Source organism: Bubalus bubalis, chromosome 2, assembly GCF_019923935.1.
Source record: "Bubalus bubalis isolate 160015118507 breed Murrah chromosome 2, NDDB_SH_1, whole genome shotgun sequence".
Taxonomy (NCBI): Eukaryota; Metazoa; Chordata; class Mammalia; order Artiodactyla; family Bovidae; genus Bubalus; species Bubalus bubalis.
The window spans coordinates 183699668-183723190 of NC_059158.1; the positions used below are offsets into that span (position 1 = coordinate 183699668).

The 23523-nt window shown below is 38.8% G+C and overlaps 1 protein-coding gene across 18 annotated transcripts in view; it reads left to right on the plus strand.

Annotated features, from left to right (window-relative positions):
• The window catches only part of EIF4G3 (eukaryotic translation initiation factor 4 gamma 3), a 353112-nt gene that overhangs the window by 190909 nt on the left and 138680 nt on the right, over positions 1–23523 (plus strand). For all 18 annotated transcript variants that reach the window (XM_045164652.1, XM_045164651.1, XM_045164650.1 and 15 more), the window contains 2 exons: positions 7786–7883; positions 10095–10217. In XM_045164652.1, coding sequence (XP_045020587.1) covers positions 7786–7883; positions 10095–10217 — 221 coding nt within the window. The remainder of the gene's footprint in view (positions 1–7785; positions 7884–10094; positions 10218–23523) is intronic.

Below are 23523 nucleotides of genomic sequence, written 5' to 3' on the forward strand. Positions count from 1 at the left end.
GATATATATATATGTTTATTTAACATGGCTTTATTAAGTGGTATTTTCACTAAGAAATACTTGATATTTTCAGAATAATGAACATACACATATATTTTAAAGGAAAGTTATATGTGCACATTACTCAGCTTTGACATAGAATATTGCTAGCACTGTTGAGGTACTTGTACACCCCTTGAACTTAACTTTTAAGACACAGTTTCACACAAGTCTAGTGTCTTTGTACTTGTACACTTTGTACTTGCTCTGAAAATTATTTTGAAGTGTAAATTTGGCTGTTGTTATCTTGAATTAATTTAAGAGAAAAACTTCAAGATGAGATTATCTCTCACAGTAAACATGCTAAAATTAATAGTATTTCTTCTTTAACCTCATGTTGCAAAAGGAATGCAGGTATATCTTTGAATTTATAGAATCATTTTGAAAAGTATCTCACCTACCGGGGTCTAGCCCCGGTGGAGTCAGGGGTTTCGAAGGGGAGACAGCTTCAGCGATCAGGATATGATAGAATTAAAGATATAAAGAGTGGTTAAATAAGGATAGCTCAGTGAGAAAATTCAGTGGAGAAAAGAGGCTGAATAACTTGGTTTACGTGGAAAGCTAATAAAATTCCAAAATAAGGAATTTACATCACCTACGTAGGCCGCAGGCGTCCTCCCGTTCTCCCGAAGGAGAGGAGACATTAAGGCCTCCCTGGTCAGATCTTAGAAGCCCAGGCAAAATTAGTAGGCTTGACGAGCCACCACGCCCCAGATGGAAATTCAGCCAGAAGGTGAGAGAAAGAACAACATGGGGAGACCAAGTTTCGGTGAACAAGGCCCGCACCTTATTTTCCAAAGTAGTTTTTATACCTTAAGTTGTGCATAGAGGATAATGGAGGAAGGGGTAGAGTCAGCAATAAGCCAGGCTTTCTTCCTGCAAACTTATCATATGCAAAAGTTTAGGTGAATTACATCATCTTCTGGCCAAGAGGCCTGTTAACATTTTAAGATCCTTTCTTCAGAAAACTTATTTTTCTCTAAAGCTGATTATTCTAAAGTCAGGCGCCACCCTCCAAAAGCATTAGATAAAGTTGCATTCCTATAGGTCAAAGGTGTGGTGGGCTATAACAAGAAAAGAATTAACTCAAGGGTCCAAGGTTACAAACATTAAAGCTACTACTTACACCAATTATATTAATCAATACACTGCCAGGGACACAGCAGGTAAGGGATATGGAAACTTAGCAGCAAACATTGGCCCAACAAGTGAAAAACCCTTCACCAATACAATTTCTAATCAGTCTTTTAACTGCTCAAAGGAATCTGTATTTAGACAGTTTAAACACTCTTGTCATGCCCAGGAACTTTATTAACTGGAGGTGTAAGTTAACTCTTTTTCAGAGAGAGGTGGTGGGGGACAGCCCCCCGTAAAGTCAGAGGTGTAGGTGAGAGCACAAAGCAGAAAGTAGGCAGACTCTGGTTTTGGGGGTAGATGCTCGAGAATTTCCAGGGGGACTCCTGAGGCCCGATCCTGCCTTTGCGTATGCTGAGCCTCCTTCCTCATGACCTTTGCCACGGGCAGAGTCTACTATTTATTTACAGATCACATAAATGACTTTCTGACTCATCATTATTGTAAGTCTGTGCCAGGCCTCTTTCTTGCTCTTAATACTACTGCTGTAGTCTATATGGAAACAATATAGATGAGTTTAACAGTAGGGAAATATTTTGATGATGTGTATATACAGTATTACAACATTTTGGTTTTATTTATTGAGGTGTAATTATATCTCAGATATTGTTAATGTCTGTTCCTTTTGATAGATAATCTTTTTCCCCAGGAAATTCTTACTTAGATCTAATAAGACACTGAGTAGGTAGTTTATCACCTAGATTAAAACACTATTTCCCTAGTTTCCTTAAGATTAGAAAGAATTTAAAAATTTTCCATTTTGAAAGTAACCAATGATGGAAAGTACAAATAATATAGATAGGACATAAAAGGTTGAAGTAGTCAGTTTCTCTTCTTCCTTACTCCCTAAAGAAATAATGATTTAACAGATTGATATATTTTTTTTCATTTGTTTTAAATAATTTTAGTGCAAATGAACTTAGACTGTTTTTAATGTTCTGAAACTTTCCGATTTTTCCCACCATCTCACAGTGTATTCATGGACATCTCTTCATTTCATCACGTTTAGAATTTCAAGCTACATTTATTCTAAGAATAAATCATAATTAATCTTTTCTCTGATAGAACTTTAGGTTCTTCTTTTGTCCTTTGGCCAGACGTTTTCATTTTAAAACATGTCACTAGTTAATATGCTTTTATCAGAATCAAAAGTTGTAATCTAATGGTTCCCATCAATTATTGGTCCTTCTGCTGTACTGCTTTATGTCAGCTGGCATGGTCTTATGGTCTTGAAGCCATAAACATTCCCTTCTATTTCCTCTTTTTAGAAACTCCCCTTCTCTTACCTTTCCACTCCTATTTCTTAATTCGTCTCTGATTCTGGTGCCTCCCTTTTTCATTGGGTAAATGTGGGTGTAGGGACAGGATCCTAGTTCTGTGTTCCAAAGCCAAGAGTCCTCTCTTCTAGTGCAGAGGACCTTCTTTTTTCTGAACTGGCTAGGAATGAATCCAAGACTTGTTCACTCTTGCCCTTCTGCTGGAGTTTGTGAGGTGAGTGGACTGTGCCCTCTCCCCGCACCCCAGAGTTCTTAGTTCTTCATCTGTAACGTTGGAGTTCACTCCATCAGACTAACAGTTTACCCCCTGCTTGGTTTAAACCTTGAATAGTGATTCTCAAAAATATTAGCTACATTGAATTTCAGTAACTAAGATCATAGAGTTTTGTATAATTTTTGCAGTGTTTCTACAGTGTTGAAGGAAAAATAACTAATGAGTAGTATTTGCTCAGTGTCACTTTTCAATTTTTCTCTTGTCAGTGTTTTTTAAATACTCTGATATGTGTTATGTCAGAAAAATACCTTATGGGGACAAATTATTTCCAGGCCAACCCTAGTTGGTGATTGCCCAAAGTGAAAAATACACTTTTGGGGAGCAAAACGATGTGGTTCATGGTGGGAGTGATGTTGGGAAAGAAAAAACGGGTTGAGAATTTGCAGTGGTAGATGGCCCCATTTTCTCTTCAAACTGGTGTACTCTCCTTCTTCCTCACTCTGTCATGTCCTTTCCTTTTCCTTCTGTCATCTTCTTTCTACTCTTTTCCTGAGTCTCTGTGGGGGCTTGGGCACCTGGTTGAGGTCTTAAGAGCTGAGGGAGTCATCGTCCCGCATGGTTTGTGTAGGTGGGTAACTTTTGGCATCAAATTTAGTTTGATTGTGTTTTTGCAAAGCAGCAATACTGTGTTCAGTGATGTGGTATACATTATTATTATGATGGGTATAGTATGGGATACATTGATTTTATGTGCCAACCTACATACTTAACCACTATATTTTCTTTGTTTCTATGGAAAATTGAAGATTTTTGAAAGGTTTTGGAAGACCTGCAATATATAAGACATTTGGGCTAGATATTTTCTGGAATGTAGATGTTGAGGTATTATTCGCCCTGCCTTTCAGAATTAATTTGTGTGGTGTTTATGCTTGGGGTTTTGCCAATGAGAAGTAGTCTGATTTTTTTTCCCCAGCCCTTTCAATATCCTGGGCAAGTGAAATAAATAGAAAGTAAAATAAAGGAAGAAACATACATAACTATTACATTTAAAATTTTGCCAATAAGGCATTTAAATAAAACTGCTATTTATTGTATTATTTCATATAGGAAGCCCGCTTTAATAACAAAGGAATAGGACTGAAATAATTTTAAGGCAGGAACAGTCCTTTCCAATAGTGTCCAAGTTGGCAAGCTTATAATTATATGTGTGTATATTTTGTGGTTATTATTTTATAAATATTGCCATATATTATTGACAACTTTTGTATAGACCCAGGTTCGGAGAACCACTGGTAGAATAAGAGTCAGCAAGCGTTTTCTCTGAAGGGCTGGGTATAGTAAATAGGTTACGCTTTGCAGATCTGCTGCAACTGTTCAACTCTTCCGTACTAGTGGGAAACCAGTCATAGAGAGTAGTGTTGTCTGTAGATATCTTCCCATAATACTTTATTTACAAAACAAATGGTATTAAGCTGAGTTTGGACCTGCTGATCTAGACGGATCTACCTCCTTCCGTGAATAGGAGGTCCAGAAACATTAAGTAATTTGCCTAATATGTGCATGCCTATGCAAATGCAAATGAGGTGATTTACATTTTAATAGAATAGATAAATGTTTTTTAAATGTCTTTGCATATGTAAGAGGTTGGATTAGGTTATATAGTAAAACTATTGTCTGGTAGGGCAGAAGGCCTGCTCTGCTGGGGTCTACAGTTGATTAACTGTTTTACTAATTCAGTGTTTAATCACCACCATATTGAGACTTGGAGAAGGCAATGGCACCCCACTCCAGTACTCTTGCCTGGAAAATCCCATGGACAGAGGAGCCTGGTAGGCTGCAGTCCATGGGCTCGCTAAGAGTCAGACATGACTGAGCGACTTCACTTTCACGTTTCACTTTCACACATTGGAGAAGGAAATGGCAACCCACTCCAGTGTTCTTGCCTGGAGAATCCCAGGGACGGGAGAGCCTGGTGGGCTGCCGTCTATGGGGTCGCACAGAGTCGGACACAACTGAAGTGACTTAGCAGCAGCAGCAGCATACTAAGACTATTCCTATTCTCTCAGGTTTATTCAGCTGGTATTTATTGTGCATATATTGTACATCAGCTTCTGCCCCAGTCATGGTGACTCGAAAATATTTCATTAGAAGAATCTGATTTTTTTAAGGGATGTTTCACCTTTTACCTTTTGGATCTTATTTCACTTAGCTTAAAAAATATGGCAAGGTGAACAAATTGTATTGCTTGCGTAGCAGCATTTGACACCAATTTTAGGGTGTTGTTTTCTGAGTTTGGGAGCTAGTGACGTAATGTGGTAGCATAGAATTGCTTATTTGAGTTCTACTTTGTTAGTTCTTTGCTCAGTACTAGAGGATGGCGAAAGTGTTTTTTGTCTTTTAACCTATTCAGAGGGCTTCCCTGGTAGCTCAAGACTGTCAAGAATCTGCCCACAATACAGGAGACCCAGGTTCAGTCCCTGGGTTGGGGAGATCTCCTGGAGAAGGGAATGGCAAGCCACTCCAGTCTTCTTGCCTTGAGAATTCCATGAACAGAGGAGCCTGATGGGTTGCAGTCCATGGGGTCGCAAAGAGTTGGGCACGACTAAACAACTAACACACACATACACACAACCTATTCAAATCCTAGTCGTGCTGTTTAAATCAGCCCTGTTTAGTTATTTTCCAAATCTGATTCTCAAAACCGGATTGATACCTGCAGAGTTCTGATACTGAAAATCATAGTGCTTCCAAGAATTTTCCACTTGAAGATTATTATGATAATGGTGGGATGTTGATGTCGATAATGACAGTGATAATAGAGCTACATTATTTGACTTTTTACTAAAGTACCAAGGATTTTTACCGGTATTAATTACCTTAGTACACATTTGTCCTTCTTGTTACTTTGGCTGCTAAAGGCCAGCCATGCCTTATGCACCCGTCATGTATGTATATACCCATTTAAGGCTGTTTACTCTGCAGTTCTCGTCTGTCTTTCCTGTTAATATCATTTTCTTCTCCCTCTGCTGGATTAGTTCCATCAGCATACAGGTATACTATTTCATTCCCATCTTTTCTTAAAAAAGGTTTGTTTTACTTCATATCTTTGTCCACCCATAGCCCATTTTTCTACTTCCTTTTAAAGCTTTTAAGAAAAAGAGCTATCTATAGTGTCTTCATTTTCTTTCATCTCATTCATTACTGAACCCACCCTAATGAGGAGGCACACTCCACCCCAGTCTAAGCAACTTTTGTCAAGGTCACCAGTGAATTTCATTATGCTAAACCTTACCTGACGTCCCAGTACCATCTGACATAGTTCAGCGCTCTGCCCATTCTTAGACCGTTTTCTTCACTTCAGCCGCTGCCTTGGTTTTCTGTTTCATTTCCTTTGCTGCGTTTTCTTCATATCTGTGGCCTATAATCAACATAAAGTGCCTTGGTAATTCCGTGGTGGTCCAGTGGTGAGGACTCTGTACTTTGACTGCCGTGGGCCCAGATTCAATCCCTGATCAGGGAGCTAAGATCCCACAAGGCATGTAACACAGCCAAAAGAAAAAAAAAGGTACTACTTTAAAAAATAAATAACATAGAGTGCTTCAAAGATTAGTCCTTGGGCTTCTTTTCTGTTTGTACTCATTTCCTGGGTTACCCAGTGTCATGGTTTAAATATTGTCCATGTAGTCTAATTCCAAAACGGATACCTATTCTCTGGCTCCAGACTTGAGCCTCTTTTTGTATATTTGATATCTTGGTTTGAAAGTCTGATAAGAATCTCAAAACTTTTCATGTCCAAAATTGAACTCTTGATTTTTCTGCCCTAATGTCTTACTTTTCCTCATCCCAGTAAATAAATAAATGAATAACACAATAAATAGAACCTCATTCTTCCATTTGCTCAAACAGAAGACCTTAAGAATTTTCCTTGACAGTTCTTTCTCTCATACTCACATCCCATCCATTAGCAAGTCTGTAGGCTCTGTCTTCAAAAATATCCAGTATCTGACCCCTTCTTACCACCTCTACTATAAGTACTCTGGTTTAATACTAATTGTAATAATAGTCAAAGTTTTGAAAGCTAAAAAGGATTCATTCAGGCAGAAGGCCAGTGTAGTCAAAGGCATGAACAATGTTGAGATTGATATACACAAGGGATAGGAATAGGTTGTCCCTGGAGCAAAGGTGTGGAGTTTAAGAATGGTAGAAAATGTAGTTAGAAAGGTGGAACCTGGATACTTAGTGAAAGTGAAAGTTGCTCAGTTGTGTCCGACTGTTTGTGACCCCATGGACTGTAGAGTCCATGGAACTCTCCAGGTCACAATACTGGAGTGAGTAGCCTTTCCCTTCTCCAGGGATCTTCCCAACCCAGGGATTGAACCCAGGTCTCCCACATTGTGGGTAGATTCTTTACCAGCTGAGCTACAAGGGAAGCCCTGGATCCTTAAGTATCTGGACTTTATCTTTAGGCTGCTTTTTACCAGCCTTTTTACAGCCCCCAAAATAGCATTCTTCAAGCCTTTATGATGGCTCCCTGTGGCAGTAGTTCTCTGCAGGTAGAGAGAGGAAGTAGACCACCCCAGCCCACAAGATATTGAAGAAGGAAATGGTAACCCACTCCAGTGTTCTTGCCTGGAGAATCCCAGGGATGGGGCAGCCTGGCGGGCTGCCGTCTATGGGGTCGCACAGAGTCGGACACGACTGAAGTGACATAGGAGCAGCAGCCCACAAGATAACGAGCTGCACTATCCAGCCCCTGACCAAACCCACATGCAGAACACATTCACACAAACCTTAGTTTGAAAATCACGTTTGGAGGCAGTGAGCACCCAGAGTAGATTTTTTTTTTAAAAGCAGTAACTCTGGTGTCAGTTTGTAGGAGTTGGTTATTTAATTGCTTTTTTCTAGTGGGTGCCGAGAAAGAAAATATGACTGTTTGGGAATCATTCTTTAACCACTTAGTAGCTGAAAGGGGTGAGCTAGTGGAAAGAGATAAGTGAGAAGGATGTTTGTTTTTTTTTACATTTTTAAAACTACTTGTCTAGATTCACAGTGTCATTACCAGTCTTATAGTTGATGACAAAGTAACTGAATGCTTTTTTTCACTGTTTTCTAATTCCTTAGGAACGCCTTTTTACCCAAGTCAGCCAGTGTACCAGTCAGCACCTATCATAGTGCCTACGCAGCAACAGCCCCCTCCAGCCAAGAGAGAGAAAAAAACAGTAAGAGATGGTTATTAGTTTTTCTCATTTTAAAATTGAATGTCCATTTTCTATCAAGTAAGTTTACCTACACCTGTACTAATTACTCACCTCAGTTCACAAATGAGGGCTAATTTTTGTTCCTCCCTTATATCCTGTCCACTACACCTGGAGGATTTGTTTGAGCCTGTAATGAGATGGTGCAAGTACCCTTTGCTTAATGTCAGTTTTCAACATGCGCTAAGCTAGCTATGCTAACTGCCATGCAGCTCTAGAACTGGGAAGGTTTAGTCTTCTGAGGTCTTACTAAGTGAGAGGAATTTGAGCTGAGTTTTCACATCCATATTGTCTTTTAACCTTAGATGTAATCAGCTATATATTCAAATATGAATTGACGGGGAAAGTAGCACAAGAAAAAATAGAGTACTGAGCACAACGAGGAAAATCTTTCTGATGGAGCAGATTTAAGAAACAGAAAGCAGAATTTAGAAAATGTGTTGTAATTGTTTTTAATAAATTTAACAGAAGCTTTGCCACTGTCCATTCAGTCAGGCCTAAGGGAATTAGGGCACAGTAGTATGAACTATACACTGTAGAATATTTTATAGAAGAGTGGCTTGCAGTCTTTTAAAACATCAGAACACAAATGAGTGGTACTTATAAGAGTGTCTCAGATTCACACAGATAAAATAGATGTGCTGCTGCTAAGTCACTTCAGTCATGTCTGACTCTGTGCGACCCCATAGACTCCTCTGTCCCCGGGATTCTCCCGGCAAGAACACTGGAGTGGGTTGCCAGTTCCTTCTCCAATGCATGAAAGTGAAAAGTGAAAGTGAAGTTGCTCAGTTGTGTCCGACTCTTAGCGACCCCATGGACTGCAGCCTACCAGGCTCCTCCGTCCATGGGATTTTCCAGGCAAGAGTACTGGAGTGCGTTGCCATTGCCTTCTCCGAAATAGATGTGAGTGACATCTTAAAATTACTCTCATTTAATAAAAATTAATTAGGTTCAGAATTAGTTTTTTTTTTTTTTCTAATCAGACGTAAATTGTGCACATGTCATAATAAACAAGACATGCTCGTGTGTCTTGACACTACAGGTGAAAACCTATGCTTTGGAAATGTTGAAAACGGCATGGTAGACGTAGGGCTTGAACATTCTTAGAATGCAGAAAAGTTAATTTTTAAAAAAAGCAGTGAAAACAGAAGACAGTATTAATATATGTGACTGAAGAAGAAGGGAGAACAAATAGATTGAAAAATAATACATAAAACTATAGTAGAAACAAGATTCTGTAACTGATAGTAGAAATCTTAAGCGTCTTCCCTAGAACGCTTCCAGGTTCAGGCGGTTTTATTAGTGAGTGCTTTGAAATTTTGAAAAAGCCACGGATGGCTTGGTAAGCTCTGGGTTTAATGACGAGCAGAGGTGGGTTCTATGTCTCAGCATTGTCCCAGGACGAAAGGCCTAGACCCAGGCGTTCCATCTTCATGCAGTACTTCTCCACTGTTGTCTGTAAACACAGGCCCTCACCAAATGACAGGACTACCATCCACATTGTTCTGTATCTTGTATCTTTTCATTTACCAATACATCTTGACAGTCACTGTATATTAGTACGTGTAGAGCAGTCTCATTTTTTCTACTGCTGTTTGTTGTTTAAGTGTAAGGATGTAATATAAAGTTTTAACTGCTATGTTTTTGGTCAGCCTTTAAGATCTTTTTGTGTCTTTGCTGAAAAAAGCATTGCATTGAGCATCTTTACATACATATATAAGGTTATCTGCAACATAAACCTCTATTCCTTTGCCTTAGGATATGAATATTTTTCACTTTGCTAGAGAACCATTTAGGCCTTTAAAACTTTAGAGAGCAACTTCCATATTTTACAACTATTTTATGAACTTTGTCTTACTTAAGCATTACAAATAAAATCAGTTTGGCATTGCTTAAAAGATAAATGTTAATAGTTTGCCTTTTTGACCTAGAAATTCATCCAGCTAGGTTTCATGCTAGCTTGTTGTGCTACTTTGGTTCAAGCCACCACGAACGGCCTAAATTCCTTTGAATGACACCCTATGGTTCTCTGATTGAAATCAAGTCAGATGTGGTGATTATCAGCTTTGATGTTTGACAGGTTTCCCAGTTTGCACCTTTATACATCATATTCCTATAAATCTACTATATAGACATCCATCTGTAAATATGCTGTCTTAATTTATAACCTTATAGATAAGAATTCGGGATCCAAACCAGGGAGGTAAAGACATAACAGAGGAGATTATGTCTGGAGGTGGCAGCCGAAATCCTACTCCACCTATAGGGAGACCCACTTCCACACCTACTCCTCCTCAGGTAAGACAGAGCATGCCGTGGTGGATGGTGGTGTGTACCTGTCACTAACCTCTACTGAACTCTTTTCTTCTGTAGCCACTTGACTGTACTTTTTTTGCTTTCCATCAGTTGTCTCATAGCCTCGAATATCTAAATGATTTTTAAACAGACATGTTTGTTTCTCTTTGTAAACTGTTATAACTTCCAAATTTTTATTGGTAACGTTTCTTTGTATTGTCTTCACACTCAGAGCATAGCTGTGGCCCCTCTTCCTAATTATTGCTGGGCACCAAAAGGAGCTGTGTTCCCATGGAAACCTCATCGCTAAATGAGCATTTTATATTTTCAATATGGAGTCCTAGGAATTAAATGCTACACACTATGATAATACAAACATTAAATTAGAGAATTTAAACTTCTTCACTGAACAGTTTTGTTTGAGATGATTGCCTGTGTTTTTTCAGAGCATATTTAAATGTCTTACAGGTTTACCTGTTTTAAAGTCCTGCATAAATGAGCTTGAGTGGAGGGTGTCTTCTTTAATTATTTACAAAGGTTTTTATTAAGTTCTGTCAAACACTTGTTTGTTCCTGTTGCAGAATGTGGTTATCAGTGATCTTCTAAGAGCTCACTTTCCTGCTTTTAGACATCAAAGCATTCCAGGAGGAGCTGGGGTTTAGTAGACTATAATAGAGAATGGATCCCCCCTCCCCCAAGTTTGACAGAATTTTGATTTCATCATTAGGTTACTTTAAACTAGGCTAAACCATTCCGAGGAGAAGAGTGATTTCAAATTTTCACAATATCTAAAGTATGAATACTCAGCATAGAGAACAGACCTAACCAATGGTCTTAAGGTCTAGGGATCTGCTTGCTTCTCCCTCTTGTGGCTGAATGGTGAGGGACTCCTGAGAGCCCAGTTTACAAACAAGTGATAGGGATGATCAAATATAAGGCACTTCACAATGAAAGACTGTTGACTTGATTTTAGTACTACTGGACAGGTTAAAAAAAAGTTCTTTAAAATTGAGCCCACAAATACATGTTTAAATTTAGAGCCCCTTGAAAATACGTGAACTTTGAATAAGCCTCAAACCTGAGACTTTGTGTGATGACGTGTTTTACTTGGACATGATGATACTGTCTGGCTGACTTTTATCTTCCATCATCTAGCAAAGTAAAATGTGTAACCACCTAGGTATAGGAATTGTGAGATTATATTGATGATTGCTAATAGAACCTTTTACCATGCTCTGTTATTTCCCCAGGGATATTCCAAATCTGGAGTGACTGAATAGGGCTTTATACTCAGTCTTGTCCCTAGATATGAATGTGGAGCAAGCAACATTTGCACATTTAAATTAATCTGCTTTATGTGTTCTGTTAGGAGCATCGTATCGTAAAAATTTAGGATTCGTTCTAGGGGCAATTCAGTTTTGGTCTGTATTTTCCAACCTTAATTAAAATATTGTTGTTGTCAAACTATTTAGTGTAAATTCTCAACTAGAGCATGTATTTCTACATTTTAATTCCCTGTGAGGTTGGTTGGTTTTTCTTTAGTCTTGCGGAGCTTGATCCTGCCCTCTGCTGGTTCTCTCTCTGACCTTAGTCACGGGTATCCTTTTGCTCATCATCGTTCTCCAGGGATCCCAGGCCTGAATATAAATGTATGTGTGTGGATAATCATAGAACCCACTGAATGTACACTTTTAGTTGATAAAGATCATCAATCAGTTATTCTAATGTTCGTAGTTCTTTCTGAGGTGTAATATCATCATGAAGCATTACTTTATTAGTTTGCATTTAAATGCACACTTACCAATCTGCTGTCTTTCCAAATGCATGAAACTCATGGAATGGATAAATAACCTGTTAAGAGACATATGTACTAGAAATATTTCATTTTCCTCTTAAGAACAGCAAGAGCATAAGCATGATGATGTCAGCTGACACTTGACTTCATTTTTTAGGAATTCATAGAGTGATACACACAGAGTAAGAGAGGATAATCCCCAGTTACGGGAAGCAGTCATTAATGCCTAATTGTTACAGCATGTAAAAATGTTGACCTATAGTTTCAAAAGAAGCTAGAAATCTCTGTGCAAATAATCTGCAAGTTTTAAATGACACCCCAGTTCTACCAATAAATAGCACTATGCTACTCAAATAAACCCTTTAGATTTTGCCTAAAACTGCTTGTTTGTAGCTGTGGCCTAACTCTAAATAGATCCTGAATCACTCTCTAGTTAGTTAGATTGCAGATGAGACAACCTGTTTAGACTTGATGACTGAATAGCAAACACTGTATGCCTTTGGCCTAACGGAGAACCGGCTTTGAGTCACGATTGTATGTGTTGTAAATAGCAAAGCCCTTTGCTGTGATTGAGGTCATCCCAGTCTCTTTAAGGTAAATAGAGGATACTTGCTCATACTTGACGGATCCTCCAGTGAAGGATATACTGAGAAGCATTAAAGCACAAAGGTGACCAAGTGGGTCATAGTTACAGCACAAACTCAAATGTGTTGGGTCAGAGAAACCCTAATACTAATGATGGTTGGTACAGGTGAGATAGTACAGGGCAGGGGCTTTGGGTTAGAATCAGATATACTTGGTTTCAAGTCCTGGTTCCATAGCTTAATTTTGTAACTTTAGCCAAATTACTTAATCTTCCAGAACTTTAGCTCCACATTTTCAAAAATGAGGGAAATAAAGCTTCATAGAGTTATTATAAATATTAAGTAAATACTTAAAATTGCTTAAGCTCAGAACATAAAGAACATTCAACAAATGTTATGTTACTTCTTTTAAATTGAAGTATAACTGCTTTATAGTGTTATGTTGGTTTCTGTCAGACGTCAACATGAATCAGTGATAGGTACGCATATGTCCCTTCCCTCTTGAATCTACCTCCCACCCCATCCCACCCCTCTAGGCTGTCACAGAGTCCTGGTGTGAGTCCCCTGGGTCATACAACTAATTCCCCCTGGCTTTCTCTTTCACATACGGTGGTGTGTGTTTCTATGCTACTCTCTCCATCCATCCTGCCCTCCCCTTCGCCCCGTGTGTCCACAAGTCTGTTCAGTCTGCGTTACTAGCATTGCAATTACTGTTATTTCAGGAGGCACAGAGGATGACTGGAGGTGTCTTGAAGGCTTCACAGCAGAAATGCCACTTGGTCTGAATTCCCAGATTGGTATTCACAAATGGAAAGAGAGAGAAGGGTATATTAGCAGAGTGGCTCTATATACAAAAAGGCACATGATGATGGGAAATTGAATGAAGGGAGACTATTAACACTTCTGATAATAAATTAGGAAGTCAGAGAAATATTCTGCAACTGGTTACTAAGAAAGTAAGGATTATAAAAATGGTGACTGTATAAATTAGCATCTAAATTTGGGCAGTTTTAGAAATGAATGGGGATGTTGTGAATCATTTTGCTGGGACACCAGGCAGAAACCAGTACGGTCCAGGTAAACACATTGCATGGTTCCCCTGGGTGTTAGGAAGAGGGAAGAATCAGGGGTGATTCTTGAAGCTTAGATTCTGGGATTTATAGTAAAATATGACATGAAATAGACATGGGTTTTGAATAGGGGGATAATGAGTTTGATTTTGGCAAACAGGCAAGCTAAGAGGAGTTAATTGAGAGAAACTGTGTTGGAGAAGGAGCATGGAAAGGAGAAACAGGTTTTTGTTGCTTCTGTTTTTGTCTTGAAGAGTAGATTGAATTTAAATATTCCTGCTTCCTAAATTTTAAAATGACGTGTGGAATAACTCCTTCAGATTTGATGCCTCAGATGTCTTAAAAGCGTGTACATGTTTGTATCCATGTGCCCATTTGGATGGTCGTAGTGCACAGACTGGTGCCTAGACGGACGCCACAGAGTAATAGAGTGCCTGATGCTGGTCTCCACTCTGTCATCGAGAGTTATGACCTTGGGTCAGAATGTTAAGTCCTTTACCCGCCTCTTTTTTTATCTGTAAGATGAGGGAGTGTACTGAGTAATCAGTCATTCAGAGCCTCCCAGCTGTATCCCTTGTTGGTAGCAGTGAGGCACAAGGAACATTTCCGCATTAAGAAATGTGCTGCTTCCTGAAAGTTGCTTTGGACCCTGGAGGGTAGAAATAAATTCATAGTGTTGCACAGTCAGCCCTCCCTATCCACAGGTTCTTCACTTGCAGATTCAAATAACCAGGGATCAAAAATATTCAGAAAAAAATTGCAGAAAGTTCAAAAAGCAGAAGGTGAAATTGGCATGCACCGTCAAGTATTTACATAGAATTTACATTGTATTAGGTGTTATAAGTAATACAGAGATGATTTAAAGTATTGAGTTGGCCAAAAAAATTGTTTTGAGTTTTTCCAGGCAGAAAAATCCAAACAAACTTTTTGTCCAACCCAGTATATGGGAGGTTAAATGCAAACACTACACACTTTGATGTAAGGGACTTGAGCATCTGAGGATTTTGTTATCCACAGGCTGTCCGAGAACCAGTCTTCCATGGATACTGGGGGCTGATTGAATAGGCAAGTGTTCCAGAATTGTCTCCTTCCAAAGGGGTGGTGGATTAAAATCACTTAAAATTTTAAAATGAACTATATACTTTGTTTCCTCTCCCTACTCCCTTTTGTTGTTTTCTTTTTTTGTTGTTTTATTAATAAGAAGTACTCTTAAAATGAAGCACAGATACTACTTGGGGGAGAGTCCTGTGTCATAGAGTGTAGGGGTTGATGAAAGATTATTTATTGCTGGCACATATTAGCCTCTCCTGTCTTTTGGGAAAATTACCAAAGTCAGCAGGTTATTCAGTCTTTTGAAGAGCTTCTTATAAATTTGATACTTGGAAATCATCTGGCCATTTGTTAATTAGTTCATTTTTATAGTCTTAGCAATAACAGTTAACCAAAGTTAGTTTCTAATGTTTAGATAATATTCATTTTGTAAGTACACTAATTAGTTAAGTTCTTGCATAAAGAATTTGAAAATACCTATATAATGTAAACAAATCCACTCTTAAGTTTTAAAATGTCTTTTTGTCATCTCAGGTATGGTATGGTATGGTGTGGTACGGTAAAGGTGCTCAGTTGTGTCTGACTCTCTGCAGCCCGTTTGGACTTGAGCCCGCCAAGCTCCTCTGTCCATAGGATTTTTGAGGCAAGAATACTGGAGTCTGATGAGTGCAGTAAAGATCCTGGTTATTGAATTAAATCACATCATTCTTCATCTTTAATAATTTCTCATTAGTACCCTCCTTTGGCTTAAAAATAGTATTTTTCAATTCTTTGGAAGCTGTGTGCTTAGTTCCCCAGTCATGTACACCTCTTTGCCACTCCATGGACTGCAGCCCACCAGGCTCCTCTGTCCATGAAATCCTCCAGACAAGAATACTGTAGTGGGTTGCCATTTGCTTTCCAGGGAATCTTAGCAACTCAGGGATCAAACCCCAGCCTACTGCCTTGCAGGCAGATTCTTTATTATCTGAGCCACCAGTGAGGCCCAAATTTTATTTTACATGATTCTTTAGTTTTTCATGAACTGGTTTCTTCATAGGGCTTCACCAAATTTTGTGAAAGCCTTTGTTATTAAGAGTGGTATGACTTTACACCAGATATACTAAATCTGAATCTTGATTATAAAGAAAGTGTACCTTGAATTTTTACATGTGTAGGAAAATTCCTGTGTTTTCCACTTATTACCAGACATTGAACGGTTGCATTGCATCTCATAGTCATGCAGGAACCATGATGTTTAGTAGGGGATCACAAGAAGTATTGTAAGAGATGTCAAAAAAACTATCAGGTTTAATCTTTTGTCTACTACTAATACTGTATTTTCAAAATTACAGTGATCTTGTTTTGTATGTATAAAAATTAAAAATCTTCTTTGGAAAGGAGTAGTAAAGGAAGACGTTGTGACCATTGATTTTATTTCCAAAGAGTTAACTGTTAACTTTTGTTGAATATCCTTTCAGACATCTTTCAGTGTGAGAGTGTGTGTGTGTGTGTATCTCTACCTTCCCACATATAGTTGAATATATTTGGGTTTATTCATGACTTTTTTTTTTTCTGGCTGGTCAGATACTTGGCTTGTGAGATATTAGTTACCTGGCCAGGGGTCAGACCCAAGCTCATGGCAGTGAAAGTGTCACATCTTAAACACTGGCTGCCAGGGAGGTCCCTGTGACATTGTATAAGTACTGTCTTTTCAGCGATCATGCAGAATATTCTTGTTTGATTATAGGTACTGTAATTCTTAATGGCTACGTGGTATTTCCTTGTTGGGATGTGCCCTAGTTTATTTAATTGATATGTATTCTTATTCTTTCCTGTTTATGACTAATAACTATGTTATGATGAACAACTTTACTTTGGGATTGTAGCCTCCAGAAATGTACCAGGTAATCTCCTAATAGCAATGTAAGAGAATACCTATTTCCTTACATTGTTGCCTTATTGATAGATTTCAAAATAATACCTCATTTAATTTTTATTGATTGATTTGTGGAGTTAAAATTTTTGATGTTCATTGGTTATTTGTGTGTGTATGAATTTTATGTTCATGTCTTTTGTACACATTTCTTTTGGAGTGATGATTTTCTCATATATAAGCATTCTTTAAATGTTAAAGAAATCCCTTTGCCATATGTAATTTTTTTTCTAGTTTGATGATTGTGTTTTAACTTTAATGATACCTTCTGTTATATAGAAGTTAAAAATCTTTTTTCCTCTCTTTGTAAGTTTTTAGCTTGTTTTTTAATTGGAGGAAAGTTGCTTTACAGTGTTGTGTTGCTTTTTTCTGAACAACAGTGCAAATCAGCCATAATCACAAATGTATCTCCTCCCTCTTGAGCCTTCCTTCCCTCCCCCATCTGTTCACAGGTTTCTGGTTTTTAATAAGTAACTGATGATTTGAGGCCCAAACTTTGAAAGATTTTGCCATCAAAGATAATAAAATGATCAGTATTTAAGTTTGGTTATTTGACCTTTATCTTTGATTGACGTGGAATTTATTTTGATGCATACAATGAGATTTGGGGCCTACTTTTTTCTTCTTCTCATTCTCCTTTTTTTAATCAAGCAGTTCATCTCTTTGTTTCTTTATTTATTGAATAGGTCTTCACTGACCCTTTGTTTTTAGATGTTTTAATTGTTTACTGAATTATCAAATATTCCTGGGTCTTCTTCAGACCTTTCTATTCCCCTGATCTGTTCTTGTTTTTGGCTGTGACCTGTGACTTGGGGGATCATAGTTCCCCAATGAAAGGACTGAACCTGCCCTGGGCGTTGCTGCTGTTGCATCCTAACCTCTGGACTGCCAGAAGAATTCCCTCCATTGAGCTGCTTAATACAATTACTATACTATCTTACATACTGTAGCTGTTAATATATTTTACAGTGAATTTTATCCACATTATTCTTGGTTTTTAAAGTTTTTGTTGTTGTCATTTAGCCCCCTTAACTCTCTTGTTAGGGCTTCCTAGGTGGTGCTAATGGTAAAGAACCCGCCTGCCAATGCAGGAGACATAAGAGATGCAGGTTCGGTCCCTAGGTTGGGAACATCCCCTGGGTGCGGGGGCCGGGGCATGGCAAACCACTGTAGTATTCCTGCCTGGAGAGTCTCATGAACAGAGGAGCCTGGTGGGCCACGGTCTATAGGGTCGCAAAGAGTAGGACACGACTGAAGTGACTTAGCATGCATGCCCTCTTGTTAAGCCTGACAGCTTTTACGTTGAGTGTCTGAGTTTCCTTGAGCATTCCTGACACCGTTAAGGAAGCGATTCTCTGTATTGCAGATGTGTGTTTTTCAGGTTCGTGTTTAAAAAAGGTTTTCATCAGTCTGAATGCCTTTAATCTAGACATACATTCTTTAGTTTGTTTCATTGTTCTGTTTTATTTTATACTCTTGAGTCACATATTTAGGTCACTTATTTGTTTACAAAAGCATTTGAGTTTGTGAGTCCTGTGTTACTATTTCCTGAGGTGTTTGGTGTGCTTCCTTGGATTTTTTTGTGTGTAAATTATACCATAGTCTGCGCCAGTTGCTCAGACAGTGAGCCTAGGAGTCATCTTTCAATTTTGGTTTCATATTCCACAACCATTTTTATCAGCAAGCCCTGTCTGGCTCATTTCACCATCTCCACTGCTACTGTTATTCTCTAAACCACTTCAATTTCTATAAAAACAGTAACTTTTTTACTCATCTCCTTGCCTCATCTTGTCTGCTTGTTCATTTTACTTTTTAATTGAGGTATAATTGGCATATCACATTACATTAGTTTTAGATATACAGTGTAATGATATTTGTATGTATTGTAAAATGATCACTTAAGTCTACTTAACACCTGTCACCACCATATGTAGTTAAAAGAACAGTTTTTTATCCATGAGACCTTTTAAGATCTACTCACTTTGCAACTTTCAAATATGTAATATGGTATTATTACGTGTAATTGCCACGCTGTTCATTACATTCCATGAACTATAAAATATGACTGGAAGTTTGTACATTTTCCCACCCTACCCCCCACCAATCTATTCTTTTTCTTTGACTTTTATTTTATTATTTAATTTTGCATTCAAGGTAGATCATACTGTGGTTTTTTCTCTGTCTTACTTATTTCACTTAGTATGGACCTTAAGGTCCATTCATGCTATTGCAAAGGGCAGATTTCTTTTTTTATGGTTGAATAGTATTTGTCTGTGTGTGTCTGTATGTGGGTGTGTGTGTACAGGTTTTATTCTTTAACGTACTTCCCTGGAAAGAATCATAAGCTGTAGAAGCTAAGGATTTTTCTGTTTTATTCTCCATGGGTTCTCAATGTTTTGTATGTGATAGATGCCAGGGGAAAAACTCAAAACAACATGTTGACTTCCCGCACACACATACACACAACTTTCTAAGAGTGAATTCTTAGGAAGGGAATTCTTTGTTAGAGAATTCTCTCTCTCACTCCATTTATTTTTTTCCATTCTAATCTTCATAATGTTTCTCAGTTATGGGCAATAGTTGTTTATCCCCAGGATTTGTATATGTCTGTGACTGCTTAATACCTTTTCATTAGCTGTCCTAAAGAGAAAGTGTTAGTAGCTCAGTCGTGTCCGACACTTTTCGACCCCATAGCCCACCAGGCTCCTCTGTTCATAGAATTCTCCAGGCAAGATTACTGGAGTGGGTTGCCATTCCCCTCTCCAGGGGAATCTTCCCAACCCAGGGATCGAACCTGGTCTCCCACATTGGAGGCAGATATTTTACCATCTGAGCCACCAGGGAAGCCTTTGTATATGTTTAAAACATTAGATATTTATTACAATGCTAACTTTAAAGTCATTGAATGGGACTTTGAAGAATCATTTACACATAAATGATGAAATGTGAAGCATTCAAATAACCTCTTATGATAATAAATTACATCAGCATCTTGGTTATATTTCTATAACTATTTGGAGTCTCTTTCTCTCTGAATTACAATAGGAGTCAGCAACCTTTTTCTGTTAAGGGCCAGTTAGTACATATTTTTTGGTTTTGCAGCCGACTGTCTTTCAGTTCAGTTCAGTTCAATCGCTCAGTCGTGTCCGACTCTTTGCGACCCCATGAATCGCAGCATGCCAGGCCTCCCTGTCCATCACCAACTCCTGGAGTTCACCCAGACTCACGTCCATCAAGTCAGTGATGCCATCCAGCCATCTCATCCTCTGTCGTCCCCTTCTCCTCCTGCCCCCAATCCCTCCCAGCATCAGAGTCTTTTCCAATGAGTCAACTCTTCGCATGAGGTGGCCAAAGTACTGGAGTTTCAGCTTTAGCATCATTCCTTCCAAAGAAATCCCAGGGCTGAACTCCTTCAGAATGGACTGGTTGGATCTCCTTGCAGTCCAAGGGACTCTCAAGAGTCTTCTCCAACACCACAGTTCAAAAGCATCAATTCTTCGGCACTCAGCCTTCTTCCCAGTCCAACTCTCACATCCATACGTGACCACGGGAAAAACCATAGCCTTGACTAGACAGACCTTTGTTGGCAAAGTAATGTCTCTGCTTTTGAATACGCTATCTAGGTTGGTCATAACTTTCCTTACAAGGACTAAGCGTCTTTTAATTTCATGGCTGCAGTCACCATCTGCAGTGATTTTGGAGCCCAGAAAAATAAAGTCTGACACTGTTTCCACTGGTTCCCCATCTAGTTCCCATGAAGTGATGGGACCGGATGCCATGATCTTCGTTTTCTGAATGTTGAGCTTTAAGCCAACTTTTTCACTCTCCACTTTCACTTTCAACAAGAGGCTTTTTAGTTCCTCTTCACTTTCTGCCATAAGGGTGGTGTCATCTGCATATCTGAGGTGATTGATATTTCTCCCGGCAATCTTGATTCCAGCTTGTGTTTCTTCCAGTCCAGAGTTTCTCATGATGTACTCTGCATATAAGTAAATAAACAGGGTGACAATATACAGCCTTGACGAACTCCTTTTGCTATTTGGAACCAGTCTGTTGTTCCATGTCCAGTTCTAACTGTTGCTTCCTGACCTGCATACAGATTTCTCAAGAGAGGCAGGTCAGGTGGTCTGGTATTCCCATCTCTTTCAGAATTTTCCACAGTTTATTGTGATCCACACAGTCAAAGGCTTTGGCATAGTCAATAAAGCAAAAATAGATGTTTTTCTGGAACTCTCTTGCTTTTTCCATGATCCAGCGGATGTTGGCAATTTGATCTCTGGTTCCTCTGCCTTTTCTAAAACCAGCTTGAACATCAGGAAGTTCATGGTTCACATCTTGCTGAAGCCTGGCTTGGAGAATTTTGAGCCGTTGTAGCATGAAAGCAACCGTAGAGAATATGTAAATGAAAGGCTGTTCCAATAAAAGTTTGTAAGTTTCCTGTAATTTTCATGTGTTATGAAATATTGTTCTTTTAAAATTTCCCTGTTTAAAATGTAAAAAGTTCTTATCTCATCAGAAATATGAAAATAGGCATGTGAACCCTGGGCCATAGCTGCTGGTCTCCTGTCTCCAATTCCTTCTGTACTTAAGCATCTTGTCATATACAAGTTTAAAATAGATAGCAAATAAAGGTGACATCTTTTGTGGTAGAAACCATGTAGGTTATGTTAAGACACAGGAAGTTTATTTATTTTTTAAATCTGTCAAATCTGATCTTAAAATTTCTGTGTAACTCATAAAGGCTACTTTTCCATTTACAGTTATTATAAAACCTTCACTGCTTTCCTGTGTTGTGCAATGCACCCTTGAGGCCCAGTAGTCTGTGCCTCCCACTTTTCCACCCCTACATTGCCCCCCCCACAACTGATAACCATTAGTTTGCTCTTTATATCTGTGAGTCTGCTTCTTTTTTGTTATATTCACTAGTTTGTTGCAGTTTTCAGATTCCACCAGTAAGTGATATCATACAGTATTTGTCTTTTGGTATCTGACTTCTCTCCCTTAGCAAAAGGCCCTCCAAGTCCATCCATGTTGCTGCAGATGGCAGAATTTTTTTTTTTTTTAATGACTCAGTAGTATACCATTGTATATATATTCCACCTCTTTTTTTATTCACTGGTCTGTTGATGGACACTTAGGTTGCTTCCATATATTGGCAATTATAAATAATGCTGCTCTAAACATCAGGGACCCATGTAGCTTCTCAAGTTAATGTTTTGGGTCTTTTTTTTTTTTTTAATATATATCCAGAAATGGAATTACTAGGTCTTATAGTAGTTCTATTTTTAGTCTTTGAGAAACCGCCATACTGTTTTCCACAAGAGCTGCACCAGTTTACATTCCCACTAAGTGTATGTTCAGTTCAGTTCAGTCGCTCAGTTGTGTCTGACTCTTTGCAGCCCATGGACTGCAGCACACCAGGCCTCCCTGTCCGTCACCAACTCCCGGAGTTTACTCAAACTCATGTCCATTGAGTTGGTGATGCCATCCAACCATCTCATCCTCTCTCATCCCCTCCTGCCATCAATCTTTCCCAGAATCAGCGTCTTTTCTAATGAGTCAGCTCTTCTCATCAGGTGGCCAAAATATCAGACTTTCAGCTTCAACATCAGATCTTCCAATGAATATTCAGGACTGATCTCCTTTAGGATGGACTGGTTGGATCTCCTTGCAGTTCAAGGGACTCTCAAGAGTTTTCTCCAACACCACAGTTCAAAAGCATCAATTCTTCGGTGCTGAGCTTTCTTTATAGTCCAACTCTCACATCCATACATGACTACTGGAAAAACCATAGCCTTGACTAGATGGACTTTTGTTGGCAAAGTAATCTCTCTGATTTTTAATATACTGTCTAGGTTGGTCATAACTTTTCTTCCAAGGAGCAAGCGTCTTTTAATTTCATGGCTGCAGTCACCATCTGCAATGATTTTGGAGCCCAAAAAAATAGTCAGCCACTGTTTCCACTGTTTCCCCATCTATTTGCTATGCAGTGATAGGACTGGACGCCATGGTCTTAGTTTTCTGAATGTTGGGCTTTAGGCCAACTTTTTCATTCTCCTGTTTGACTTTCATCAAGAGGCTCTTTAGTTCTTTGCTTTCTGTGATAAGGGTGGTGTCATCTGCATATCTGAGGTTATTGATATTTCTCCCAGCAGTCTTGATTCCAGCTTGTGCTGCTTCCAGCCCATTGTTTCTCATGATGTACTCTGCATATAAGTTAAATAAGCAGGGTGACAATATACAGCCTTGATGTACTTCTTTCTCTATTTGGAACACAGTTTGTTGTCTAACTGTTGCTTCCTGACCTGCATACAGGTTTCTCAAGAGGCAGGTCAGGTGGTCTGGTATTCCATCTCTTTCAGAATGTTCCAGTTTGTGGTGATCCACGCAGTCAAAGGCTTTGGCATGTTGCCTTTACCAGTGTGTTTTTTCATTTTTCATTTTTATTGTTTCTAGTTTTTTGTGTAGAGAAGTTCCTGTAATACTTGTTGTAAAGCTTGTTTGGTGGTGCTGAACTCTTGAAGCTTTCAGTTGTCTCTAAAGCTTTTGATTTATCCATCAAATCTGATCAAGGACTTTGCTGGATAGAGTCTTTCATTTTCTCAGGACCTTTCTCTCTCTCTTCTCCTTCTTGGACCCCTATAATGTGAATATTTAGTGTGCTTGATGTTGTCCCAGAGGTCTCTTAAGCAGCCCTGTTTTCTTTTTTCTGTTCAGTGGCGGTGAAGCCCATGGCTCTGTCTTCCAGCTCACTGGCCCGTGCCTCTGTGCCTGTCTACTGCTGATTCCCTCTAGTGTATTTCTCATTTCACGTGTTGTATTCTTCGTCTCTGGTTGGTTGGTTCTTCATATTTTTCTAACTCTTTGTTAAAAGCTTCTAAGTTCTCATTCTGTA